This window comes from Canis lupus, chromosome 19 (assembly GCF_011100685.1).
Source record: "Canis lupus familiaris isolate Mischka breed German Shepherd chromosome 19, alternate assembly UU_Cfam_GSD_1.0, whole genome shotgun sequence".
Taxonomy (NCBI): Eukaryota; Metazoa; Chordata; class Mammalia; order Carnivora; family Canidae; genus Canis; species Canis lupus.
This window is the reverse complement of record NC_049240.1, coordinates 39,848,340-39,862,308: the sequence shown is the minus strand read 5'-3', so window position 1 is coordinate 39,862,308 and position 13,969 is coordinate 39,848,340. Positions and strand designations below refer to the sequence as shown.

Below are 13,969 nucleotides of genomic sequence, written 5' to 3'. Positions count from 1 at the left end.
AGTGCTCTTAAGGAAGTAATCCTAAAAGTTCTATAAAAGATTATATAACCTGAAACAAAACTTTGTTTTCTTTTTTTTTTAAATTTTTATTTATTTATGATAGTCACACACACACAGAGAGAGAGAGAGAGAGAGAGAGAGAGGCAGAGACATAGGCAGAGGGAGAAGCAGGCTCCATGCACTGGGAGCCTGACGTAGGATTCGATCCCGGGTCTCTAGGATCGCGCCCTGGGCCAAAGGCAGGTGCTAAACTGCTGCACCACCCAGGGATCCCTGAAACAAAACTTTGAATGAAAAACACAACTGACATTTTTAAAAAGTAGAGAGTCATGTAAACAGAACTATTTATAAAATCAATGGTTAAGGAGCTGTATGAGACAGTGTCTACTTGTTTTTTTTTTTTTTTTAAAATTTTTTTTTTTTAATTTTTATTTATTTATGATAGTCACAGAGAGAGAGAGAGGCAGAGACACAGGCAGAGGGAGAAGCAGACTCCATGCACCGGGAGCCTGACGTGGGATTCGATCCCGGGTCTCCAGGATCGCGCCCTGGGCCAAAGGCAGGCGCTAAACCACTGCGCCACCCAGGGATCCCAGACAGTGTCTACTTGTAATCATCTAAGTGATGTCCAATATCTGCTGGCCTCTCTCTAGTTTGATGAAATGCTATCTTTACCAGCCAGTAGGAAATTGTAGGATTTTCCTTACGGTATTATGGAAGCTAATATATTCCTTCACTTTAAAATCCTTTTTCTTAAGTAAAATACTAAGGGGATGGTCAGGAAATTAAGACTTGGGAATGGATAAAATGTATGCTTCTTGAGGATAATTTTTATTACCCAAAGTCACTTCAAGTATTACTGTGCTAAAGCAAGACAAGGGCCTTAAGTTTATTCATGGTAGTTCACTTTCAGAACGTATAAAAGGAAGTAAGGAATATACTGGTTTATTCAAAATTCTTAACGGGAAGCCTATATTAGTTGGCACATACATTTAAATTTGATTAAAAATAATAGTTGCTATTTTCGAGCCCAACACGGGGCTTGAACTCACAAACGTTAAGATTAAGACCTGAGTTGAGATCAAGAGTCGGACAATTAACTGACTGAGCCTCCCGGTTAATAACAGTTGCTCATAATCGTTGCTATTACAATGAAATCTTTAGGCAGTATCTTAGAAGTACCAAAAAAAAATGAAATTTCTAGTATGTTAGAAGAAGAGCATTTCATAATGGGTAATCCATATTAAGTTAAAAGGTAACTTTATATTAGCTAGATTCTTCTTAACAAGACTCTATTCTCTGTTCATGCTTACTTAACAGAGTTACTTTGTTTTACATTAGGTGAAAATATGGTAAAATTTTTTTCTACTTATTAATCTACTTTCATTCCTAAAATCTCTTCCACATAAGTTATTTTGATGTAAGCCTCTTGCCAGACACCTTGCATGGAGGCATCTTGGACCTCAAAAACTTCCAAGCAGAGTAAATATTCTCACATATAGTAAATTCTTTTATTTTTTTCAAGATTGTATTGATTTATATTTATTTTTATTTATTTATGATAGTTACAGAGAGAGAGAGAGAGAGAGAGAGAGGCAGAGACACAGGCAGAGGGAGAAGCAGGCTCCATGCACCAGGAGCCCAACGTGGGACTCGATCCCGGGTCTCCAGGATTGCGCCCTGGGCCAAAGGCAGGCGCCAAACCACTGCACCACCCAGGGATCCCCCTGTATTGATTTATTCAGAGAGATAGGAACAGAGGGAGAGGGAACAAGAATCTCAAGCAGATTCCTCACTGAGCACAGAGCCTGATGTAGGGCTTGACTCCACAACTGAGAGATCATGACCTGAGCCAAAATCCATGAGTCAGATGCCACCCAGGTGCCCTTCTCATATAGAGTAAATTGTTTGTTTGTTTCTTTATTTATTTATTATTTCTTTATTTCTTTTTAAGATTTTATTTATTTATTCATGAGAGACAGAGGGAGGGGGGAGGAGGAGGGAGAGGGAGAGGGGAGAGAGAGAGAGAGAGAGAGAGAGAGAGAGAGAGAGAGAGAGAGAGAGGCAGAGACACAGGCAGAGGAAGAAGCAGGCTCTATGCAGGGAGCCCAACATGGGACTTGATCCCGGGACTCCAGGATCACGCCCTTGGCCAAAGGCGGCCCTAAACCGCCGAGCCACCCTGGCTGCCCAGTAAATTGTTTTAATAAACAATTGAATAAACTGAGAATATAGTATTTAATGGATTAACATAAAATGAATTCTCATGTTGTCTTTGTTCCTCTTCCCAATCTTGGCAGTCAGGATGCTATATGGAATATGATATCAGATTCTGTCCATTTTTGCTTACTATAGTATTTCCTTGGCATAGTAGAGGCTTTCAATAAGTGCTTGGGGGAATGCATGAAATTTTCTTATAATATCAACAACTGGGCCATGATTCAATAGTGGTCATCAGAATGCTCTTATACTTATGACCAAGGGCAACACAATAGACACGGTAGGAAATGCAATAATCCAAATTAATCACTTGTTTACAAGCATGACCCAGAAGAGTGAACATTAGATGTACAAAAGGGACTAAAAGGAAATCTTCTCCTATTTCAATCATGAATGCAATAGAATTTCAGCAGATTTTTTCTGATTCAATCAGGATACTGGCATACTGCCATCATCGAGTGTAGTGATTGCAGGCTTGGCAATTTTTTTTTTGTTTTAAAAAGTGCTACTACTAAAAATGACTAGAAAAAGTATGTTATTTCTCCCAATTTCTTAGGTAATTACCATTTGACTATACTTAATCAGTGAGGCCTCAACGCTTTTTTTTGGCTGTGAGTTGCCATCATTTTCTAACACATTTCTGGCACATAATAGGGAATAAAATTTTTGAATGAAGGAATGATATAATTTTTAAAATAACTTCTTTACTTATATAAAAAAGTAGCCCTCATATAGCCCTTAAAATCTCTGGATGTATTAAGAATGATAGAATAATGATAAAATATTTTCTCCAAAAGTAGACATCTTTATTCATAGGGCTAAACTAAAACAAATGAGTTAGAAGTAGTATTTTAAGTAAGGTTTTGTGGCAGATTAAAGGTTCCTACTGAGAGGCAGGCCCAAATTTCCCTTCCCTTGAATCTAGGCTAATAGTTTATTTACATATGTCATCAAAAGATGGCAGTGGAAGAGACACTCTGGGATTTCTGAGCGTAGGTCCAGAGAACCCTTGCAGCTGTGCTTGGCTCTTGGAACATTGTTTCTGTGACCCTTGAGTCATCACACAGTAAGTCTAACTATCCTGGGCCTACTATGTTGGCAGGGCTGTAGGTCGGTGCTCCCAGTTCCAGTTGAGACTACAATTCAGCCATTCCCACTTAAGTGCCAGATATTTGGGTGAAACAGTTTGGACCTTGCACACCAGCCCATCAGGCAGTTAAATACTGGCAATGACCATCTGATGCCTCATGCAATAGAAAATTCACTAAGCCAAGCCCTGAGGCCATCTTCCTGATTCATAAATCATGTAATATTAAAAAATAAAATGGTGTTTAAAAATTGTTAGCCCTTTGTTTGCAGAAATTTCATTTTTAAAATTTATTCATAAGAGACATATACACACACAGAGGCAGAGATAGAGGCAGAAGGGGAGGCAGGCTCCTCAGAGGGGGCCTGCTTTGGGACTTGATTCCAGGACCCTGGGATCATGACCTGAGCCAAAGGGAGAGGCTTAATCACTGAGCTACCCAGGTGCCCCATGCAGTAATTTCTTATATAGCAAGAGAGAACTGGAACATTTAGAAGTGAATAGTGTATGTACTACTTGAAATAATTTTTTACATATCTTGAATCTGTTAATCAATTCATCAATTTCTATCTATGCCTGGAATTAAAAGCCTTCTCCATGGTTAATTCTTTTTTCTTTTTTTTAATATTTTATATATTTATTCATGAGAGACAGAGACAGAGAGAGGCAGAGACATAAGCAGAGGCAGAAGCAGGCCCCATCCAGGGAGCCCAATGAGGGACTCAATCCCGGGACTCCAGGATCACGCCCTGGGCCAAAGGCAGACGCTCAACCACTGAGCCACCTAGGCATCCCTCCACGGTTAATTCTAATTTCTCATATACATGTGACAAAAGCCTCAAGTGACCTCTTTCTTTTCCCACCAACTGCTTTTCTCAGTCACGGATGACTGTTTCCCTGGAGAGTTTGTTTTTGCCAAGAGAACCATAGTTTTCAATCTTGCTTATTCTGCTCTTCTTTAAGGGCTCTTAGGTTAGATTCTGAACACTCATGACACTAACAATTAGATGCAGAGTGGTATGAAAAAACAGAAAGCCAATAAAAAACATACTGGTCACATACAAATAAAAACAACTGCATTACAAGTAAATATAAAGCAAATCAAATATATAAGCAATTCAAAGAGCTACACTCAACAAGCTAATCCAGATGGCTTAAAAATCAGCTAGTAAACATGTCCCAAAGGGTAAGCTTACCCTTTTAGATTTCTAAAAGTGAGTTTGGTATAAAGAGTATAACTATATCTTGAGTATTTAGCATTTGTAGCCAGAGAGAAAATCCTATTTACCTGCAAATCAATATTGTTGTCAATACAACGTTCATTCTTCTCTGCCAAAATCTTCCCATAGTTTTCTGATTTGATAAGATTTTCAACTCTAGTTGTATCTTTCACTTCTGCCTCCAAATCCTTCATTGTTTCAGTTTCATTTTTTACAGTAACAGTATCAGACATCCTCATCAGCAAAGGTTATTTTAGAATTCTACAGGGAACTCGAAGCCTTAGCAAGAAAGGAAAAAAAATTTAAATTCAGTTGGAAACAGTTCTTAAATTCGGTTAGTGTACAATATTGACTGAGTGCCTTCTATGGTCCAAGAATAACGCTGAGTTTACAAAGATGCAAAATTCCTGCTTTCAAAGAATACAGAGTTTAGTGGCAGATATATACAAATATAAAAAAGCATAATACAATGAAATAAGAGCTATAAAAATGAGGTGATTCTGATGCACATACCACTTTTAAAAGGTCTTAAGAAACATAAAAGAGTAAGCCATATTAAAGTGAAAGGTAATGGTTGTAGAGTTATAAAGGCATATTTAGATGACACGAGGAATATATTTTTTCTAAAAGGATTTCAGGAGTATCATCCTGTGAGAAAAATGTTTTCCTATTATAGCCTTTGTTTAGACGCCTAAAGTTCTAAATTTCTCAAATTTTCCATCAATTATTTCCAAAGGGAAATAATTATTAAAAAAAAAAAGCACATTGTATACAAAACACAGTTGGGAATCTGCATTAATAGTCTATATTATGAATCAAACATTGGAAACTCTCCTGACTGTGATTCAGTGCCTAACAACACCTATTATGAGACACTTAGGAAATCAAATACATATTTCATATCTTTAGTGAGGTTAAGAAAACACTGGATATCAAATAGGAATGTATCAGGGACAGCTGTCAATCTAGAAGCTGTGAGAAATGTGACCCCAAAAAGAAGCCTTGATGTAAACAACTTATATTTTTTTTCTAGCTTGAGATATAATTGATATATAACAATGTGTAAGTTTAAGGTGCATGGCATAATGATCTGATACACCTATATACTGTGAAATGATTACCATAATATAGATCACTTGACATAATTACAATTAAATATCTAAACAAATGAACAAAAAATACCTAAACACAAACTTTGGAATCCATAAAATATCTTAAAAGATTAAAAAACAAAAAGAGGGAGAAATAGATTCTGAAGTCACAGGTAGACTAAAGTGAATTTAAAAGTTTTCATTAATTATATTCCATATCAGAGTTAATTGGCTCATTCTCAAAACAATAAGGTTACTAAGAGGTAGGTCAGTTCTTAAAATACTCTGGTTCCTTGCTTTTAATACTAAGATTTTGAAAGAAAAGGCGTATATTTTTCTCAAGTGATAAGACAGGTTACCTGACGTATCCTATGGAATTGGGATTGTGGTGTCCCACAAAAATAAAATAAAGTAATCCAAGGTTCTTTTTCACAGTTGTCAGCCAGGATGTCAAGTGTATTGAACCATCTGGAATCTGGCAGGAGGAGTCCCATGTCCTTGTCACCACTGTAGATTCCCAGGCTGAAATGGACTGTCGTGGATCAAATGTATCATACCTTTCAGTGGCCTAAAGTTAAAACAAAAGGAAACATTTTAACAAAAAAGACAAAGAAATGAACAGCATATGGTAATTTAGAAATTAAAAATGCCACTGTTGGTGAATTTACTATTTTCTTGTCCTAAACAAGAATCGGAATGCTTAGTTACAACTAATTTTAACATATATTAGTTTTACGAGCCTAAAGTCACTCAGGGCACCTAGAGAATTTAGTAGTAAAAGCAGAGGGGAGAAGGAAGCAAGGGAATATATATATATATATATATATATATATATATATAAAATTATATATAATAAGATTTTAGTATTTGATCAGTGTTGTAAAGGAAATAATTATTTATTTTATAGATAAAGGAAAAAAGGCTTGCCTAAGGTTACAACCAAGAATGTTTAACTCCAAGAGTTTTCTTACAGAGCTACAACTCTATGGACTTAAGGGAAGACTGTAATTTTGAATAATGATCATATTCTAGATTTTTAAGAGTAAAAAAGAACAAAAAGCTGTAATAAGTCATTTAACATGTGTAAAGAAACTCACATTGGTTTGTTAAAAGCAAATGTCTATAAAGGGTAGAATGACTATTTTTAAAGACATCTGAAATGCCAAAATTCTTCCAGTGTCATCTGTTTTTATTTATTTATTCATGAGAGACACAGAGAAGGAGCAGAGACATAGGCAGAGAGAGAAGCAGGCTCCCAGTGGAGAGCCTGATGCAGGACTCGATCCCAGGACCTCTGGATCACACCCTGAACCAAAGGCTGATGCTTAACCACTGAGCTACCCAGGTGTCCGAGTGTCAGCTATTTTTAAAGTCAGTTTCATTTTATGTTTCTCTGGTGCAAATGAATATATTATTGCAAATAAACAACTTTAAACATCTTACATAGCTTTCCCATTTTCCTTTGACAGTTTTGTTGCCAATAAAAGAACAGTACAGTTTTAATGTGAAACAACTGAATATAGTAAGGTCTAAGTACCAAGAGACAATAGTATCACCAACCATGTATCACAGAAACATTCACATTTTATACTAGCTCTTCAAAAACTATTTTGAAATGTAATAATTTAGGACCTCAATATAGATTCACATTAGTTTTCACATCTCAATTTCCCTGTTTGACTAAGAGAGAACAGGAAGGAGGGATCATAAACAAATGTCCAAGTTGATTTCTGACATTGTCCTATTTCACTGAGTTTGCTAGGCCACTAAATCAAGTAACTTTTGTTTTTTTAATTTTCACCAAAACAAAAACAAAGACAAAAAATACTTCAATATAATTTCTCTAGTTTATAACCTTTTCTCTCATAAAATGGTAGACACAAGATGGCAGCACTCGCTAAGCAGCCAAATTATTACAGTTTTATTTTTTTATTTTTTTGGTAAAGTGACTTGTGATTCAATCATGAATCCTTTAAGTTTGAAGAAACAAAGGATGGCTATAATCCATACAAGAAATAAAAAACAGTGTGCCTAGATTGCTCAGTCAGTTAAGCATCTGACTCCTGGTTTTGGCTGGGGTCACAATCTCTGGGTACTTCAGATGGAGCCCATGTTGATCTCCATGCTCTGGTTCAGTCTCCTTCCCTCTCCCTCTGCCACTTTCACCTGTGTGCTCTCTAAAATAAATAAAATAAATCTTAAAAAAGAAAAAAAAAAAAAAGACCTAAAAAAGGCAATAGCTGCAAGGGGTAATGAGGAAGAGGTACAATGTGAAGAGGTAAACACTCAGTTCTGAGGAACCCCAAGGAATTTTAGGAACCACCTAGTCAAATCTTATAATTTACTATGCAAACTATTAGCACCCAGAAGTTAAATAACGTGTCCAAAGTCACACAACCAATACTTGTCAATATTTCATACCATTTGACTAAATAAATGACTGAACCAAAATGACCAGTTTTTATTTCCTGGGAGATAATGATCAAATTGCATTATCATTATACCAGAGTTTAAAACCCGATTCTATCAATTATGACTTTGGAAATCATTTAATCTTCTGAGCCATAATTTTCTGAGCTATAAAGGAGGAAACAAGAGTATTTAGCTTATTAAACTTATTGGGAAGACTGAGTTTTTTTTTTAATATTTATTGATTTGAGAGAGAGAGAGAGAGTGGGAGGAGCAGAGGGACAGAATCTTCAAGCAGACTCCATGCTGAGTAGGGAGCCCCATGCAGGGCTCAAACCCCTGACCCATGAGATCATGACCTGAGTCAAAACTACAAGTCTGACACTTAATGGACTGGGCACCCAGGCACCCCAAAACTATTCAGTCTTTTAAATGTAAAGCATCCATTATACCCTGTCTCTCATAGAGTGGACAATCCAAAAAGGTTAGCTCTTTTCTATGGTCAGAATCATTCTAAGGCAGCAGTTGGCTGAGGCTGAGTTTGCTGTACCTGACTGTACCCTGTATGATAGCAGATTGAAAGGAGGCCCACCATATGTACAGAGTGGCTTTGTATACCTCAAGTTTTCTTTTTTTTTTTTTTTTAATTTTTATTTATTTATTTATTCATGAGAGACACACAGAGAGAGGCAGAGACATAGGCAGAGGGAGAGGGAGAAGCAGGCTCCATGCAGGGAGCCTGATGTGGGACTGGATCCCAGGACTTCAGGAACGCGCTCTGGGCTAAAGGCAGGCGCTAAACCACTGAGCCACCCAGATGTCCCTACCTCAAGTTTTCTTATGCATATATCCTACAAAGGTCAACAGAGGAGAACACTAGTTTGTGTGGATGTGTGTATGTCTGAGGAAGGGCGTGCTTGCCTGGGTGGACAGTCTAAAGGGGTTATTATTTTGTGCCTTCTAATTTAATGTTAAAAATTTGCAAAACTTTGCATTCTTTTCCAAATACTAATGCTTTTGTTTTAAATGTTTTTCTTCTCCAAATCTGCAAACAAAAGAGATATTTCAGCTTTTTGGTACTCATTAAAACAAAAACCTTTTTTATCTTGGCATAATGCCTACACTTGCAGGAGTTACCTAAGGCTCTAAGGGCATGTGGAGGTCATGAAGCTATGGTATAGGGTGGCATATCATGTCTTTGTCATAACAGATAGGAGTCAATTTAATGTGCCACTCTAATGTAATACATTGTTATACAGTATGTAAAAGTGATTGAAAAATGTATATGAATTTGTAAGTTTCTACAACAGAAAGGCAACTCAGAAAAAGTTAACAAATGTTGGTATTTATTAAGTGCATACATCTGAGTACCTACTGTTACTGATACTTAAAAATTGTCTCAATCTGTTTCAACCTAAAAGAGATGGATATCTGTGCTCAAAATTAATATTCAACTTTGAATAAATATTCTTGTAACTGCTAACATGTTATTAGGAACAAATCAGAGATCTGATTACATGCAACTTCTGTGCTACCAGGCAGCCAACTAAAGATAAATACTTGTATATATAATAAAATCTTCAGAACCCTATGAGAAAAAGGTTGGCACCCACCTGGCACCATAAGCAAAAAGGAATCAAAGGTAAAAATAAAGACAGTAACCTAAAAAAAGAAACTATAAAAGTACAAGGAAATATAAGAAATATTTTTATAATTATTAGGAAGGGGGGCCCTTACCAAGCATGACATGAAAATCTAGAAGCTCTCAAAGAAGTATTAATAAAACTTACAATAAGGTTTTAATATTTCTGTGTGACAAAGTATAACAAAGAGATTAAAAGGCAAATGATAAAATAAAAACTATCTCCAACAGAATGGGTCAAAGTCTTTAAAGAAGCTTTTATAAATCAAAAGAAAAAAAAAAGAGATATGGGGAATAAGTAATTTACAAAAGAAACACAAATAATTACCACCAAAACCTAATATTAATGTATATAGCTTACCACGTGCCAGGTATATTGTTCTACTACCTCCATAATTAATAAATTTAGAACTCACAACAATTCTAAGTAGGTCCTGTTTTACAGATTAGGAAACTAAGGTACAGAGAAATTAAGTGATTTATCCAAGGTCACATAGCTAGTAAGCGTGGGGAGTATGATATGAGGCAGGGCAGATAGATGTGCCACTACAGAATCTTACCCATAATGCTCTATCATCATTCATATGTACCAAGAGGAGGGGCAATATGTGTTTAGAGAGTACCTTTACTCCAAGAGTTCTTATAACATGCATTAACTCCCTTAGCATTGTGTTCATTACACAAGGTAAACTTACCCTTTACACATGGATAGGAGCTATCTATTGTTCTTTGCTGCACAAAAGACAGCACTATTAACTTCATATTAGTGGTCAATAAAGCTAATCACTACTAAAATATCAGAACTACTGCGTAGTCATCCAGTTTCTCTTAATCTCCCTAACTCTTGTAATCATAAATATCAAATGATGTAAATCTCGTTGGCAATAAAGATTCAGTTTGTGGCTAAGGAACAACGTGAAGCCTAGGAGTTAATAAATGATAAATATGCACAGTTAAGTACCTTCCTCTAGGAAACAAAGCACGACAGAGTTAGGATCAACATTTGAAAAGACAGACTAGTCATATGCAATCCATCAGTGTGTAGTTTCTCTAGTCAAAATTTCAGATAGGATTTGTAGGAACACAAATACAATACTGCTAATTCAAAGGATCATTTATTATGCCTGGGGTTTAATATTTGGTTGTATAGCACCAGAGAACTGAAAAGTTAGACATGCACAAAAATAGTCTTGGTTCACATGATAAAAATCGGTTTGCTCTAGGTTAACAAAATATTTTTAAAAAATCAATTAATTTTGTTATGAGGAAGAAATCTGGCTCCTACAGGTAAAAATTAGGTACTCTTTACATGAATATTGAGGGAAATAAGAATTACATTACTGAAGTTACCTGAAACAGAATTTGGCAAAGCACACTGCATTTTTCTTCCCTTATGACTACTGTTCAATGTAATTTCATTCGATGAACACAGTGCTTAATTCTTCCTTCAGACTAAAACATGTCATCAGGCAGGTACATTTATAAAATAAACCAAGCTGCACAAGACCAACACGTACCAGCTTCTCCTCTAAGGTTAGCAATCAACAACCAATTGGTCAAAGGACTCTTGTGAGAAAGGCAAGGAAAATGGTTTAAGCTGTATTTAGAAAGAATGAAAATTCACATTCTCAGTCAGCCACTTGAACAAAAATATAAGCACCAATATTTCAAAATGCTGAATAGCTATTTAATTTATAAACAGTTACTATCATCCAGAAATTTAATGAGGAATCACAGAAAGCAACACAGATGCACTATGTATTAGCTATGTTTTACAAGAGCAAAGGAGAAAGAACTACCTTGACGTAGTGAAGTTAGTTAAACCCAAGAGAGATGGTTAGCAAGGACATTTATCAACAAATATATACATTATTATTATTTATTAATATATAATTATTTTAAGATGCTATTTTTTTAAAGATTTTATTTTTTTTATTTTTTTATTCATAGAGACACACAGAGAGAATGAGAGGCAGAGACACAGGCAGAGGGAGAAGCAGGCTCCATGCAGAGAGCCTGACGTGGGACTCGATTCAGGGTCTCCAGGATCACGCCCCGGGCTGCAGGTGGCACTAAACCGCTGCGCCAGGGCTGCCCCTTACGATGGTATTTAAAGAGAAAGGAAAGAGGTGGAAATATTTGTGGTAAGCTGAAGAATGGGCACAAATAACTTATCAGTTAGTCTTACAAGACTATGGAACATTAAGAGAAGAAACGATACAGAGGTAAGATGTTACATGAACATGTTGCATTCTCAGTGGAGAAATGGAGAAGATAGGAGAAAGAAGCCCATTTAATGGAAAGAGAGTGTATGTGCTCAGGTTGAAGAAGACAAAAAAATCTGGTGATACCTAGAGGTGGTAAGGGAATGGAGAATGGGAACTGTCAGCCACTCTGAGTTCACTTTAGTAAACAAACTGATCTCAAATGAGGTTTAAATTCCTCATATCTTACAGCCCAGCACTTCTACTTCTAGATCTACACACTAAAGACACACATATAAGTGCATGAGAAGCCATGTACAAAAATATCCACTGAATTGTTTTATTTAAAAGTAAAGAATGGGAAAGACCAAATATTTACCAAAAGAGACATAGATTTTTTTCTAAAGCGTAAGTACTGTAGTATACTCCTACTGCACAGTATGAGAAACAATTAAAATAAATGAACTAATAAAACTGTATCAGTTTAAGTCTCCAAAAGAATGTTAGAATGTTTAGTGGAAAAGTAGAATTATCTCTACAATACAAGGCAACTTACATAAACATTTAAAAAGACACACAGGCATTGATGGTAAAGGTACAATCTATTTCATGTAATTCTCTCAGGGAAAGGAAAAGTTTTCAAGGGAGATAAAAAAGGGACTTCAATCATGTTTTTATTACTATTCTATTTCTTTAAAAAAAAAAAAAAGACCCGTAGCAAATGTAACAGAAGGTTAGCACTGCTAATTTTGAGTAGTAAGTGCTGAATGTTTGCTATAATGTTCCTTTTTTTGATCTTGACATTTTTCATTAAAACGTGTTCTAAAAGCAAACAGGAAAATAGCATCAAAGGGTGGATATATTTGAAGTTAAGATGTTTACTCTTAATCTCATGAGGGAAAGAAAGCCTGAATAAAAGAGGAACATATTTTAAGAGAAGCCGCAGAAAATTATTTCACTTATAATTATAGTTGGACTCTGTTCTAGCAGGGAACATGTTATAAGAATTGTGGTGAAAAATGACTAGAGCCTAGACAAAGGACTGAGAGATGACAGCTGAAACGGAAAAGAGACTTCATTCGTTCGTTCCAACCTTCTGATTAGGTACTATGTGCAAAGCACTGCTCTGACTGTTAAGGATATAGCAGTGAACCAGGCAGACCAGACCCCTTTACTCAGGGTGCTGACACTCGACACCAGGGAAAAAAGTCAACAAGGTAATTACTGATTGTAATATGTGCTCTAAAGTCACTAATATTAACATAAAACTCTAAAATACTTATTATTATTCACAAAGCACTATTCCTAAAGCTCTCACTGCATTAATTAATTTAGTCATCATAATAACTCTATCAGGTCAGTGCTCTTATTATCCCAATTCTACAAACAGGAAAGTGAGGCGGAGAAAGAGTAATCAGCTTGCCCAAGGTTGTGAGACTGCTAAATGGCAGAATCTGAATCAGAATCAGATGGTTCCAGAGCCCTTGCTATAAGCCAAGAAATGCCTCTAGAAATGAAGAGGTTAACATAACAAAGTAACTACCTAGGGGAAGCCAGCCAGGCACAGGAATGGTCAGGGAAAAGGTGAGGGCTGTGATAGCTGGAATGGTAATGACACAACACAATGAAGGGGTAGGTGGTGCTTGCTACCCACGACATAGGAAATATCTGAGGGGGAAAAAAGGATTTGGCACAGAACAATCATTTCAGTTATGCACAGAATGAGTTTAAGGTGCCTTAGGGACATTTAGGTGGAGAAATCTAACTGGAAGTTGGATGACCTGGAGCTAAGGAGAGGAGGCAGGGCTGATACTATTTATTTGGGTAGAATCACTGTATAGACAGACAGCCTTGAATTATCAACATAGATTAAATTGCTAAGGAGCCACCAGCAAGACAAGAAGTGGGCTTGGTATAGAATCCTTAGGGCACAACAAACCCTTAAAGGGAGGAGTAGGGAGGTGGAGGAATAAAAATAGTCTAGCAGACTTGAACAAAGCGAGCAAAAGATGCAAAGTTAGTGGAAGACTGTCAGGATGGAAAGGGTGTAGGCCAAAGAGAAGCTGTAAGAGAAAAGAAGGGAGAGAGAGGCTGGA

General features: G+C 36.4%; 1 protein-coding gene across 14 annotated transcripts in view; it reads right to left on the bottom strand.

The window, feature by feature from the left end:
* R3HDM1 (R3H domain containing 1) overlaps positions 1–13,969 on the bottom strand; it is a 199,467-nt gene that overhangs the window by 123,558 nt on the left and 61,940 nt on the right. For all 14 annotated transcript variants that reach the window (XM_038565078.1, XM_038565077.1, XM_038565079.1 and 11 more), the window contains 2 exons: positions 5,978–6,186; positions 4,596–4,806 (listed from right to left, as the gene is read on the bottom strand). In XM_038565078.1, coding sequence (XP_038421006.1) covers positions 4,596–4,766 — 171 coding nt within the window. In that variant the 5' untranslated portion in view covers positions 4,767–4,806; positions 5,978–6,186. The remainder of the gene's footprint in view (positions 1–4,595; positions 4,807–5,977; positions 6,187–13,969) is intronic.